Genomic DNA, 15,317 nt, shown 5'->3' on the forward strand with positions numbered 1-15,317 from the left:
ACACTTTCGCCCTCTCTTCGAGCAATTTTCGAGTCTTCTGTTTAATAAGTAGTTCATATTTTAAACGTCTACTTACGATGATAAATGAACGTCTATATTCTAAATTAGTTTCAATAATTGATGTATCTGTTTTGCATTAAAACCATGTATCTGACGCTTAAATGATATCGTTGATTTAATCTGGCCCGTTGATTTATTTTTTAGTTTCAAGGAATGTTTACTTTCCAACGCTTAAATTATCGTAATTACTTATATGCTAGTCAAACATAATTTACTGTTTGCGTATTAATTTCATTTCAGTGTCCGAAAGCGCCGTGGAGGAAAGGTGTCAACTTGGTGAACCAGATTTTTTAATTGAATCTGGGCAGTAATTTTAATTAAATTCCCTGTGGCTGGACGTCTACGAAATAGACAAATGGATCACTTTCGATACGAGCGCACGGTCGCGCGATGAAGGGGTTGCATGGGAAAGTTGCGCTGTAATTATCGAAATGCACAGTAATTTTCACCTTGTTTTGCTGCGCTGTTTTTGCGCAGACTTGATTATAATTGATGTTTTCATACACGTTCGTTTCGCCGCAACGGCCAACGGAAGTTGGCAAAAAAATAATTGTTGCAATTTCGTCCTGAACGGCGAATTATGGCTAAAAGTTCGCGCTGTCAATTCGGATGCGGTTTTTTATTACGTAAAGTAACAAATACGGGTTTGTGAACTTGAGATTTGCGGGTCCAGCTTGCAGCTTCTGGACGGGTGTTATAGTTGTCGGCTTGCTTGGCCATGCGCCGCGAGTCGATGGCACGCGCTTGGACCCTCGGAAGCACTCGCAGCAACCCTCATGTCGGTAGAGGGGATGGGCTTAAACGCCACTACAAAGACCTAGGTAACGTTATGCCAGGTATCATTCCGGGTCTTGATCTCCATCTGGTTGTGTTAACTTTAAGCAGCTGCGACTCTCATACGAAGATTTTACTAGAAACCACGCGTCTTTTATCTGCTGCTGGTGTTTGTAGGCATTTAGTTGTGCGCGAAACGCGAAGACATGCACATGGCAGCCGTTCAAGGTGTCAACAATATGACGTTAAATCAACAAGAAAAAATGTACAACGCGATTCAAGCAAATTGTGTCATCGTCACCACCGCCGGATTTGGCCAGTCTGCCCCAAATTCGGTCATACAAGGAAAGCGAGCTTTGGCGCCGGCACCGGAAAGGAACACCGTCTTAATTGCCAATAATTCCGATATCCGCTGCAAGCGAAAAATTCAATTCGTACCTCACTCTGGCCAAACAATTCAACCCGCTTCCGTTGCCCGCAGAAACGCCCGAGAGAGAAACCGCGTAAAACAAGTCAACAATGGTTTTGCAGCCCTTAGGCAGCACATCCCCTCGAACGTACTCGCGGCGTTCGCACCACCAAGCGGGAATACCAGCACCGGAAGAGGCGCCAACAAGAAACTTAGCAAAGTTGAAACGCTGAAAATGGCGGTAGAATACATCAGAAGCCTACAGCAAATGCTGGAGGATCACGAAGCCGAACTGTCATCAAAAAGTATTAGTGACAATAATGTTAGTGATAACCGATTTTACACAAATAGTCCCGACACAATTTCACAGCAATTCACAAATTACCCCCTAATTTTACCTACACCGCCAGCTTCCGAATCGTCCTCTTCACCTACACCGTCGCACACATCAGAAGGCTCCTCAACTCCTGTATTTACATCCGCGGCAGTGTACAAACGGTATGGTTACGACAATTACGACCCCCACAGTCCCGAGGACGATGAGTTATTAGACGCCATCTTCTCCTGGCAACAAAACTCATGGTAAGTACCAAAAAACCTTTAATTTTTTATCTCATGATGCGTAAATTTCTAAACGCGAGGGTAAAAAAAACGCACTTCAGCTTTCAATGGGGAGGTTCACCAGGTATAAAAGGTACCGTCCCAAATTGTTTGCACTAGGACGATAAGTACTGTTCTCTTTTATTAAGATTAATGGAACGAAAATTGGAAATTTGTAGAAAACGTCGACAAACTGGTTTTACGTAATATTTTTTAATTAAATATTTGGGAATTCTGTTTTAATTATAATGGGTCGAACCTACCGAGATTCATCTAATCGGTTACATATTTGAAATGGTTTCACTCTCATCGAGAATGTGTTATTAATCAAAGCGCAATTTCAGATTCTTGCCTAATGATGGGGGTTGTTTTTTTTGTCCCTCGCGTTGTGCGCCCGGATATCCTTTACCTGAAAACGCATTTGCAGTTTTCAGTGAAATTGTGGGAATGTGGAAGGGCTGTTTGTTTTGCAACACGTGCGTGGAACCCGGAAACTTAGAGTGTTAATTGGGAGCATGTGGTTTTAGTTATAAATTCTCAGTTTCAGTCAAAACATTCAGTGCCCCCAAGTGCCTCACCGTAATTTCGTATAATAATAACGTTGATTATTCAAGATAAGGATGATTTTCCGGCATCAAACAACGTCTACTCTGTATGCGAGCATATCTAATCACTACTTATAAACCTTGATACCTGGATAGGCCGCCCTTGCCGGCGTCGCTTTACCTGGCGATGTGGTTATAATCCCTCTTTCCCCCTCTGGATTTCCTTTTGCCGTGATTTCCTATTCAGCTTATATTTTGTTAGGTCCGCTGGAGTTTTTGTGTCGCACCTTTAAGTATTATAAGACCGAGGGATCTTGCGAACTGGTTCTTAAGAAACGGAATAATCATAAAAGAAATATGTCTCAAGGCAAGTTCATTTACCCAGCAGCCCTAAACAATACAGTCTGCGAAATAGAAAAACGACACGATCTTTTCTACTTTTGAATTCCGTTGCTTACCTTTTTGATTTATATTATTTGAGGATGCGTGTGTGGATCCACGCAGGTACGCAGCTTCCACGACAATTTCGCCTGGTATAATTTATTTCTTGTGCCGTTGAGGTAGGTAAGTTCAGTAGGTGGCATCAGGCGTAGGCTTGACATAATCAATTGATCCTCTTTAGCGTGCATTTAAATCACGCCGAGTCGATTATACGCGGTCATCAATTTTAGTTGATACTCGACTTAATTATGCATCGGACCCTTTGGAGGGATTGACGAAATTGAAATTAGGCCAGGTAGAAATTTCTCACGGTTATTTTGCTTATTGGTGATCTTGGCGCCAGACGCGCGTAATACACAATCAAACTCAGTTGCCCTATCCCAAGCACGAAAAGTGTCAAGGGCAGAGATTTTCATATTAATTTTTGTAAATCGGATCGGGTAACGAAATCTCACACTGTAATTACATCGATGGGAGCTGATGAGATTTAATTTCGATTAGGAAACTCGTTCGGTTACCTGCTTTTCGCAATTATATAGTTTGTAGTGTACCTTTATGTCATAATATTCGAATGAAATTATAGAGATATTTTTTTATTGTTACAGAGTCGAGACCGATCATCAAATCAAAGATCGTTACTCATCATTCCTGATCCCAGTGCCTTCGTTCATTCCAAGCAGTGATATTGTTGAATCTCAATTAAGGCTTTTCATAAAAATTTTATCATTGTTATCTAGTCATTGTTTGTAAATATGTTGTACAAATTGTTCATTGTAAAGAATAATACGCTTCAATTTTGTATATATTTCTGTGTTCGAGAAAGTGATACTAATTTGTATTCATTTTTCGAAGTTACATACTATCGTTAGTACTTCCTTAAGTTTGATAGTTTAAGAAGAAGATTTCGGAACTAAGGTGCCTTTAAAACTGTGCATTATTAATGGGGTACGAAAATTGTGTTACCTATATTTTAATTGTTAGTACGAAAATTGCCATTTGATATACAGTAGTTTATTATACCGGTAAGAGAAATTATATGTACTTATCGGTGACCAAAGCCAGTGTTTTATTCCTCATTTTTATATATTAGATTTAAGTCTTATTGGTACTTTTCTATTTTTGTATATTATTAGTATAAGATTTTGTACTGAAAAAATACAATTTACATTTTTTATATATAGTTTTGCTTCTTTTTTCGATATATAATAAGCAGAAACGTAGGTATACAAGAAAGCTTATCGACATTTGACTAATTTCAAAGCACTTTCACTTTCGCTTATCGTCTAAATCGAAATTTCCATTATCATTTTCAAAGAAAGTGAATGCAGCGGATTTTTCCTTTTAAAATCAGGATTAAAATGCTTTTTCCCCGAAGTCATGAAATCTATTTTAGTTTCGGTTACAGTAAGACTTTACCTGAGTACTTTTCCTGGTGCTGCCTTTCACATTGGTAAATATGACGACTCCTGTTATCTCGCACACATTGATATTAAACAAAAGCTCTATATGAAAATTGAAAAAAGGCGATTTCGAGAAAACTGTTATGTACATTACTATAACTAGCCCGTTCGAAAATAGCAGAATTATCTACAGATCTCCAGATTTTGATATGTAATTATTATTGCAAGATCACATAACGAAGTGATTCTTGTTAGAATACCTGCTCGTTATTCTAATAATATTAATAAACCCGGATGTTGAGCGGCTACCATAACGTTTTAATAAATTTGAAAATGGAGGTGCGCGGTTATCAAGCTTTGGAGCCAGGTAAATTTTGTGATCTTTGCCCTATTGTTCGCTTTTGTAAATCCGCCACGACGTAATTACTGTTTTTTGTTTAGTTCATGCAAATTTGTAATGTTTTTAACATATGCATGTTTTTATAGACATATATTAATGTGTTAACAACATTCAATACAGCTGTCCAGTTTTTAAACAATTTGCTTCCAGGTATTTATGTACAAGATGGCGTCGTTGGTTGATATCCTTTGTATCTGTATTTAAAAATATTGCAAGGTTTAAATAAATATGCGATATACTTAAAAAACAAAAACCACATAATAAACAAATTACGTAAGTATTTGTAACCAACGCCGAAACCTTGCATTTTTTTACTGCGATGCGTTGAACCTTTGTCCTCGAAAGGGTACATATTTTAACATTAGTTTTAAGTGTTCTTCGTTTCGTTAGCTGTAGCTACAAAGCGAAATTGTGCGGAATTTGTACATAATGGTCACCCTCTTAGTCAAAAATCCCAAATAATTTACACATAGGTATAAAAAAGAATACATAGCTGTCTCAATCTACATTATGCATTACTGTACCATTTTTGACAAAATAGGTAGATCTACGATAGTTGAAACGTGTGTAGGTTGAAATGTTTCCCCATGAAAATGAACCCGTTTTAATAAAAGCGCCAAATCAATAAAAAACCGAGGGGTAAACCACTGAGCAAAAATGTATAGGCCAGAATTTCAAAAGCGTAAAAGAACTCCAGATTTTCAAAAAAATTCCATCATTAGAAAATAATTTCATTGAATTCCAAAAAATTCCAAAGAATGCCACTGAATTCTCTGCAACTTGCGAAAAGAATTCCAATGAATGGCCAATTCAAAAAACATGACGATTTTTATATGATATTTCCGTTCAAATGCACTTTAAAAAAGGTAACCATTCCACATAGCGTCTCGCATCCTATGACGGATGAGATGAATGTAATCCCGTGCAAAACACACAGTCATTCCGAGCTATAAAAATACTCCCTTCAAAAATGTTGATTGAATTCCAGGTAATTATATAAAAATCACAATAAAGTAAGCTACAACCTGAACTATAACTTGTGAAAAGGCTTAAAGAATTCCAAAAGAATTCTGCGACTTCCATAAGAGTTCCATAAATTTCAAGAAGTTGTAACCGGAATTCCTCAGTAGTTTTCCCCTCGTAAAAAAACGATCACGTTCTCAAGGAAATTTTAACTCATTTTTAGATTGAGTTGTAATTAACTAGTGTTACCATAGAAATAGAAATTTATAATTGAGTACCTATCTGATGGCACCCTCCCTTGTGGACGAATATTCCTTCACGTGAGGCCCACGAATACTGCAGTTGCACAAATTCTCCTTGGGGATGAGTCTTTTCTGACGTGATTGGCGTGTTTTCCAGACGGAAATTTTCTTTGACCCGAATATTCTGAGAGAGTTTATTGGGGCGAACCAAAAGGAGGTGTACATTTTACTCGAAGTAGTGGTCGAAGAACGGAGTGAAAGTAATCGAAACACTCCTCAAAGTAATCGAAGTACTTTATAACGAAGGACTTGTTTTGTACATGGATTCTACCAGATTTAATGAGCGCGCGGTATATCAATGGAATCGAACGGGTGCTTCACTAATAAAAACCGTAACTACTAGACCTAATTATTTATATTCCAGGAGGCGACAATAAAGAATTGGTAACACCACTTTCAACCGCCGATAGTAAAAAAAAGAGTTTTGTAACCGTTCCCATGGAGAAATTTAAATTGTTTTTGCAGCATCCGAAAGCTGACGAGAAAAAGTTAATATTTTTGCGATTTCCGTTCCGTGTATCAAATATTTTAACCCGGTCAATTACGTAACCATAATCACCGGTCGCTAATTAGATGTGCAAACCCCCTTTACCGTACAGTTAATTGGTTAATTAATTGTTTTTACTTCCGTTCCCGCTTTGGAAAATGGATAGGATTTTCGTTTGCCGTAATTCTGTTTTAGACTATTCTCCGGTGACCGACCGCCGTTTGCGTAGTAGTGGAATTTGTACCTTAAAAAAAGCGGGGAGTTGAGAGTTAAATTGACCGCCGTGATTCAGCTCGAAGATTCCAGATTACCACAAATTAAAATTGGATCAGCACAATTTAGCATAACACTAGCACTATTTAAAAATTATCATTTCACAATTTTTTTAATTGCGGGGATGATAACTTGATAGAGCTACATCGTGAGTGAACATTTCGGCGAATTTTCCATCAACATTGGCTCTACATAATTGAGTATGGATTACTCTGTTTAAAAGCAATTTTTCTGGGATCGAGCTTTTCTGGGCACGAAAGTTCCGGTGGGATAAATTTTCTTTTAGGACGACATCTAGCACCTAGAGTGCCTAGTTTCCTTGGCGACCGAGACAAATTTTGCACAGAACTAGAAAATGTAGTACCTCGGAAATATGCCAAGGAGCACTAGTCCTAAAGTTAATCGTTTATAGTCAAGATTTCCTTGAAACAATCGCCTAGCGTAGAAGTTTTTTGTTGGGAGGAGGGAGGGCCGAATTTTCCTTGAGAACGCATCTTCCGCAGATGGATCTCTTGCTATAGCTCATTTGGTATTTTTGGAGAAGGAATGTTTCTTGAAGGCAAATTTTCAGAGACGGGAAAGAGCTCTAGAATAAGTAGATAGCAATAATTATTCTGCAGTCCCAGAGATTTATTATCTATAGCACTTATTCCAAAGACGAGATCGAGGGTTTCTGAACGGACATTTTCCTTTAGATTAAGAAATTTTCCTACAATCCAAAAGAATCCACAGAAATTATCTTCTGAATTCCTCTGTTGGTGTTGATTTTGTGAAGAACACCGGGTCCTTGTCATAGAAGTAGACGGGAACTCAAAAAAGGGTAGTTGGATTCCAATGAGAATGGATGGAAATGAATTCTGGGCGGTAATTTTCTATAGCACAAGCTTCTTAATGCGAGGGCAGAATTTATGCTGATTAATTTTCCCTTCAAAGTCTCTTGTAGCTTTACAAATAGAGCGTACTTAGTTATGGCCAAAAAACCAAAATTTATACTCAAAGATATCAAAAAATAATTTTAACAAACTTTTAGTGATTTTTCCTGAGCTTTCTGACGATGCTAAAACCAAATTTTTATGACTTGTTGGTTTCAAGTCAATCACATCAACTTTCGTATTCCTTATGGACACCATATGGGATTTTTACAATACCTAGATAAAGAAAAAATTACAAAATCGAAGATACCAAATGCTTGGTATTTCATTCGGAAATTAAACGGTTTGCATTGAAGTTTAAAATGTATTTCTCATGGTCAAAATGTTAAATAATTTTAAGCAAGCTATGGCATTATTGCTATAAGAAATACATTGTAACGTTCTACTAAGTAAATGATTAGTTTTTAGCTTCTTAGCATGAGCTAGGTAGCTATGGCGATCACCGTTTTTTTGGATCAAAATTTCATCAAATGTCGACGTTTTACATTAAAATTTTTTCCGTCTGTCTGTACGTGTGTACGTTGGCAATTGTCCGAGGTAACGGCTCGACGGATTCGGTAAGGAAACGAAAAATAACGGGTTAGATTAAAAAAAAAATGTCGCGCGTATGGGCATCGAACTTTTTTTTTCAAAAAACAACCAACATTTTATTAAGGTACCTATTGGAAAGACCTTATCTTTCTGTGTATAACTTACAATTGTGCCAGGTTTCATTACAAATAAACTAAGAAAAAAATGTCAATGTCCAAAACCTGGCAAAACTAAAGTAATTCTAATTAGGAATTACAATTATTAATTATATGATGCCTTGTGGCATTAAAATAATAAAAAAAAAGAAATCAATAGACAAAGATGAACAAAAATTCAACAAGAAAACCATAATGTTTGTTGGTTGTACACAGAACAAAAGGTCTTTCGAATAGTTTACTAGAAATTTTGCTTTGCACTTAGAAAAATAAAGTTCGTGGCCTTTACGGTCCGTTGTTTTTAGTTTCCGAATGCGTAATATACAGATCCAGAATTTGAACAAAACAGTCGAGCTGTTATCTCGGATCAAAAATTTTATTCTTTAAAAAAATGTCCAAAAAACGGTGATAGGAATAGCCACCTAGCTCAAGCTAGAAAGCTAAAAAACTCACCCTGTATAAATAAAGAAAACGAGTCACTAAAAATTAACAAAAATTTCAATATTTTGGTACTGTACTGCAGTATACTGAACACTACGTCTATATATGAAAAATTACTAAACGTTCTGTAAACTTTACTTTGAGATCATGAATTTTGAAAATATTCCAATAGCGATCCAATATTACAATTTAAATTTAGTAGTTTTGTGTAAGCTGTGTTCCTATTGGTGTAAGAATTTTTAAAGCATGCCTTACTGCACCTTATAATCAGTACATGATTGAGCTTTTTTTATCTCAGTAGTTACCCAAAAATAATTTCTCGTGTAACCCAATGCCAATACTTCGATATTTTAAAAGATATAAAAATGGCAATGGAGAAGGTTTTGTATGTCTTCATGTAGGAATAATTTTCACTTTTAAAAATTGTTGGCTGATTATAATCATTACTTATTTCATTTTTCTGAAACAACGAGCTTCTAAAAATTTAAACCTTGAAAATCTCTTTATCATCATCTTGATAGTTTAATTTATTTTCGGCCGATACGAAAAGTAAAACTCATAGAAAGGCATTTTAACATTTACCTACTTGTACTTCTCGCCACAAACTGGAAATCGTCATTTTGGGCCAATATTTTCAATAAATCATTAAAATATAAATATGCGAAAGGAAAACTAACCTAAAGTTATATGAAAGCGAGTGTAGTAGTTCGACATTTAACAGTTACTTATACTTTTAACCACAGACTAGTTGGAAATCATCAACGTCGAGGAAATTAAAATCCCACAGTGTATACTTGGTATTGAGATATAAGCTGAGAGCAAAAAGGCTAGCTGAAACAATTATAAAGTAATCTGCACATATTTACGTACAAGCCATTATCCTTAAACCTGTATAACATGCGAGCTTTACATTGAATGAAATTTGTACCGATTTGTTGACGTACCCATTAAGCGAAGTTTTATAACGTTGCAAGGCGAAATCTCTGATAAGTACGCTAAAATTAGGAAGCTACGAAGCTCATGCGAGGGTCACTAATTACGGAATAGATTAGTCGAACGAATAGGGTACCGGAAGTTACGTAAGATGGCACTTAAAAAATTAAACAGATACATTACGAAAAAGCCTTGAAATGAAAAAGGATTTTTTAATCGTGGTGCAGAAAAATGTAAAACCACAGTTTTAGGCGACTACCAACCAAACGTAAAAAACTAAATATAACAAATGTTGTAGTGTAACGAACAAACAGTTTAATTGATGTATTAATTAAAAACATGCTGTTTCACTGTCATAAGAATCGACGATTAAATATAAAATAGTGAGTGTTTCTAATTGGAGCGGACCACTTTTGATTAGAATAAACGGTAGTTTAAAGGAACACCTACATTTTTAGCTCTGCAAAGTCGTACTGCCCAAGAAAAAAGCTTGTGAAGTATTTTTATATTGCAAGGTGTTTTAGATGACGGCTCGTGCTTATTAAATACACCTGCTAGAGAAGCACATGTCGATATGTTAATGTAATAGTACCAGAAAAACATGTCTTCTAATACGTGAATTACTAACTAAGTTGGGTATCAAAATGTCCCCCCAGCCACGGTGTATGTGGGTTACCAACTTTATTCTATTGGTACATTAATAATCATGAGCTATTTAACCCATTGTACGAAAGCTTGTAAACCTTGAGAAGTATAGCCTATTAAGTTAAAGCGTACGGTGCTAACGATTCAGCTACAGTTTTTTCCTAATTTAATTAGTTGTCAATAAAAAAGAAAGCTAACGCAACTAAGATAAAAAATTAATTAATAAAAATGTGATTACGGTTTTTTAGCGATCTGCTGTAATGGCCATTATAAATAAGCTATACACGCGAGGAAATAACTGACCGAGGCGAAAGTCTTCTTTAATTACGAACTAAGATTTCAGTAAATCATCGGATTCCGGTAATGAGAAGTATATTACGATTTAGATTAGGAACTGTCCAAAATCTTGCTAGAGAATCTTTGAAATGGTACGAGTTCTGTGTTATTTCAAAACTGAATGTCGTGCTCACTATCTGAAAAATTTTAATTTATCAAAACAACGGTTTTTGGAATCGTCAAAGTATTTTAATTTGTTAATTAGGAGAGTTCCCTTCTACCGCATTTAACGAATTGATGCATTATCGAAAATAATGGCCCAGCGGTATTGTCGTATAGCGCGTTAGTTAATAGTAATTACATTCTCTTCCGAAAACGTATTCGTAGGCTTGCTTCTAAATCGATGCTTCTTGAGCAATCGCGCTAAGAACACCTTGTTGTCATTCTTTACTTATGAAACTTTTTGATGGTGAAAGTAACTAATATTGTAGTGGTTATCAGATAATTTAATTTGAAGTTATCACAAACCACAAGATCTTATGATAGCTTCCTAATTTAAATCAAGGGAACCTACAGTTTTTAGCGGAACCACACCTAATCAATGAATGATCATAACTAAAAGTTAAGTTCTATTTTACATATTAAATTGACCGCACTCGCATTTTTCAGTAGAAACTGGTGGTCGCAGTGCAACATCGATAATTGAGCTACGATGTTTCAAAAATTGAGGTCAGACCAAACTATGAAATGAGTAAAGGCAATCACATTTCTTTTGTCGTTCAAAATTCTTTTTAACGATTTTCGCTTTATCAATGTTTTATACCTAATCCTTGGAACCCCCTTCAAATTGCCACTTTAGGCCTAGTAACCCTCCATTCGATACCTATAATTTACTTATTTATGAACAACACAAGCGAGTTTATGATGTTAGACTTTCTGTCCGTCCCTCTGGACTAACTGATTAAATTTGGGTTATTTGGACTTGGTTTGAAACGGTTTATTTCGTATTATATTTTCTATGTATTCTTCCAAATGTGTCAAATTCTTCCAAATTCTCGAGCGTTTCAATCATTGCATTGGATCCCTTGAATGCTTGGAATTTTTGAGACTCAGAAAACCTGTGATATATTGTTCCTTTTCTTCGAATTCCTCCCATTCCATTAAATTCTTCCGACTAGATTCTAGTTCCGTTAAATTCTTCAAATAACGGGTTTACCAATAAGAGCGATAGGATTTTAAATTGAAATAAAACACAGTCAATTTGGTCAAATTTAGGTTTGATTGGTTTTATTAGATGCTGTATTTCATGCCATTTATGATTTAAACAAAATATCGTTCAAATGGCTACCGCGGCTCTTTTTGCACTGGCTCATCCGATCGGACCAATTTTCGATGACTCGGTGGATCATATCGGGTGGAATGGCAGCTATGGTCGCTCGAATGTTGGCCTCGAGCTCGTCAAGAGTCTTGGGTTTATTCGCATAAACCTTTGACTTCACATAGCCCCACAAAAAGAAGTCCAATGGTGTTAAATCGCATGATCTTGGCGGCCAATTGTGGGGGCCATTTTGAGAAATCAACGATTCACCAAACTGTTGACGCAATAAGTCCATTGTAGCGTTCGCTGTGTGGCATGTTGTTGGATAATTTCCAAGCGTTGAGGCAACGTGAACTTGTTCATGATGAAATGGCAAGCCTTACTGATGACAACTGACAGCATATGTCAAATGTTTGGCATCCAACATAGCCGCCTTAAACGTTTAAAATCCTATCGTCCCTATTGGTAAACCCTTTATATCAAGCTTTTCATCTTTTTTGTTTCTTCAAGTTCTTCTTCAGAGTACACATATAATTCTTCATCAGATTCTTCAAATTTGTTAGTTTCTTCAGATTCATCGGTTTACTTGTTTATTGATTACTCCGGCGCTTTGAATTTTTTAGGTTCATCAAAATTTATGATTACTTAATTCCTTCCATTCTTCAAATGCTCCAAGATTACTCGGACTTTTCGAACTAATTGTTCTTCAATTTTTCTTCAGATCCCTTTTATAAAATAACGGAAAAAAAACCAGATAACCTTGCATTTTTTCGAATACATTTGATTCCCAATAAAGTAGGCGTACCTACCTATTGCAGACGCGTAAACCATACCTAAGTAAGCGTATAGATACAAGAGAAACTTGGTATCTGTTCGTGGGCACCCCAGAATGTAAAATATAAAGATCTGGTGTTGGTATATACTATATAAAGTAGGGAATATACAGGGTGAACATTTTGTCTGGAATACTGAACGTATTTTCAAAATAACAATGTTTTCTAAAGGACCTCTTTATGGTGTCCACAATTACAAAAGAATTGTTTCCAATCCACGTACTTTAAATATGTTCTCAGTGGCGTACTTTTGCATGGTCCAAAGAGGGCATACTTTTTTTAATGGCAAGAGTACACTTTTTCGAATATAGAAAACCTCAAATTAAAGAAAACAGTTTGTTAATTAATTTCATAGTTTTACTTGTCTGGGCACGTTTTTTGTGATATTAAAAAAATCATTCTTTAATAATACCTCACGAAACATAGCTTTCCATTAAATAAGTGACTATCTTAGTTCTGTACACGCCTCGATAGACGCACGCCACTATAAATAATTTTTAAGCATGTCGATTCACCTTTTTTAAATGATTTTTGATACAAAAAATTGCTGCCACATAACTAACAAACGAATAACGTTTTTTTAACGCAAACTAGAGAAATTATTAAATTAATTAGCACAACCTTTTTCCTTAATTTGAGTTTTTGTCTTAAATTTGATTATATAATATAATAAGTTTTTTATGAGACTACATCCAAAAAAGTGTACTCTTTAAGAATATATAATGAAAACTAGTGGTTACCATTGAAAAAAATATGCCCCTTTTGTACCGTGCAGAAGTACGCCACTGATAACATAAAGAACATAAAGTACCTATACGTAGATTGGTAACAATTTTGTTTTGTAATGGATGTCATAAAAAGGTTCTTTAAAAAAACGTTGTTTTCAAGATATAAATTCAGTATTTCAGAGACATGTTTCACCCTGTATTTAGCTTTAGCTGTAGTTCACTAAAAAAAATGCCATGATGATGTTTGGGAGATAAGCACACATTACTATTGCCTAGGGCACAATATTAGGCTATCTCGTCTGTAAATAGAGTAGTACGTGTAATAAGCGACAAAAAGCACAGAAATATTTCACTTCCGGCAACAAGCATGAAACTTTGCACATAGCTTTTATACATATAGATATTGAAAAAAACGCCGGGAGACACTTCGAGCGATGACCTTGATCACCGTGGTGACGTCATCCAAGTAAAATTCACTGAAGTAGGATATTTTGGCAACAAATAACCCGAATTCAATGGGGTTGATTTCATTTGAAAGCTCTTAAAGAGTACTCTAAATACTCTAATACATTTTATCGTAACTCTTATGGTTTCAATCCTATTTGCTCCAAAGTACCGCGTGGACTCGGACCACCGCAAGTACTGAGTAGGTAGTGAGTTGCGATTTTGCGGACACTCGACAGCGCTACAGTGTGCAGTGGTGGTGGTTGTTGTGTAGTTAATTTTGCTGGTTGTGTGTGTTTGTGTGGTTTTTTTACACACCGAATCAATTTTTGGATAGGTAATTGTATTAAGTTTTTCTAATGTGATTTAAGATGCCTAATAACGTTAAAATTGGCCAATTAATGAATGAAACAACAAATAATGCTTAACCTAAAATGTTCAGCGCAAAAATGTTACCACGTTTACAAATTTATAGAGGGTAATAGAAATTGTCTAAATTCAAATTAGAATCATTTTTTTTTCGAAATTAAAGTTATTCCTGAACGCTGAAAATAAGTTAACCGCTAAGGATTTTAATATGTACTATTTATGGAATTTAGTGATATTCATGCTTCTACCCTTTTCAATGCCCCGATCATTATTACCACTAAAGGATTAAATAGATTGTTTCAGAAATTTGATATCAACTTCCGCTTTTTTTTTCATTATTGCAGACTGGTTCAAATACCTGAAATGGCATCGAAGAGGCAACTTGATTTCGTTGATCAGGGGTTCAAACCGGTGATAAAATGGGATAGATGTGTCCTTTGCCAACAGTCCACGAAGGATCCTTTAATTTCCCCTACTGATAGTGGCTACGACTCCCTTTCTCAAAACCTTCGAAGGTATGCAGAGTTAGGTGACCTCCCGTCTTACCTTAAAACGGAAAGTTTGCTCCAAGATTTGAAATCGAACAATGCAAAGTATCATAAAGTGTGCAGAACTCGTTTTAACAGTCAAAAAATAGCCAGACTTTTGCAAAAGAAAAAACCAAGCTTAGAAGAACACGCACAGGGTGATTTTTGTTTTTTCTACTTTAAAGCTGTATAAATCAGAAACCATAAGACTTATGATAAAATGTATTAGAATACTCTTTAAAGTACGTTTTATGAGCTTTCAAATGAAACTAACCCCATTCCGTCCGGGTTATTGGTTGCCGAGATATCCTACTTTAGTTAACTTTACCTGGATGACGTCACCACGGAGGTCAAGGCCATCGCTCGAAGTGTCTCCCGGCGTTTTTCTCAACCTCTATATGTCTAAAAGCTATTTTCAAAATTTCATGCTTGTTGCCGGAAGTGAAATATACTTACGCTAATTACACGTACTAAATGGCATCCTCTTCTTGAGGCTGACCCGATACAATTTTTCCTTCCAAGTACAAAAAA

At 35.9% G+C, this 15,317-nt stretch overlaps 1 protein-coding gene across 2 annotated transcripts; it reads left to right on the forward strand.

The window, feature by feature from the left end:
- The first annotated feature begins 889 nt into the window (after positions 1–889).
- On the forward strand, positions 890–4,005 carry LOC116168727 (achaete-scute homolog 1a-like). 2 transcript variants are annotated; one of them, XM_031484679.1, is made up of 2 exons: positions 890–1,825; positions 3,431–4,005. In XM_031484679.1, coding segments are annotated over exons 1-2 (786 nt in total). In that variant the 5' UTR covers positions 890–1,040; the 3' UTR covers positions 3,432–4,005. The 2 variants fall into 2 exon arrangements, with proteins under 2 accessions (XP_031340539.1, XP_031340538.1); XM_031484678.1 differs by having other exon boundaries at positions 891–1,825; positions 3,435–4,005.
- The last annotated feature ends 11,312 nt before the right edge of the window (positions 4,006–15,317 follow it).

This window comes from Photinus pyralis, unplaced genomic scaffold (genome assembly GCF_008802855.1).
Source record: "Photinus pyralis isolate 1611_PpyrPB1 unplaced genomic scaffold, Ppyr1.3 Ppyr1.4_LG4, whole genome shotgun sequence".
Lineage (NCBI taxonomy): Eukaryota > Metazoa > Arthropoda > Insecta > Coleoptera > Lampyridae > Photinus > Photinus pyralis.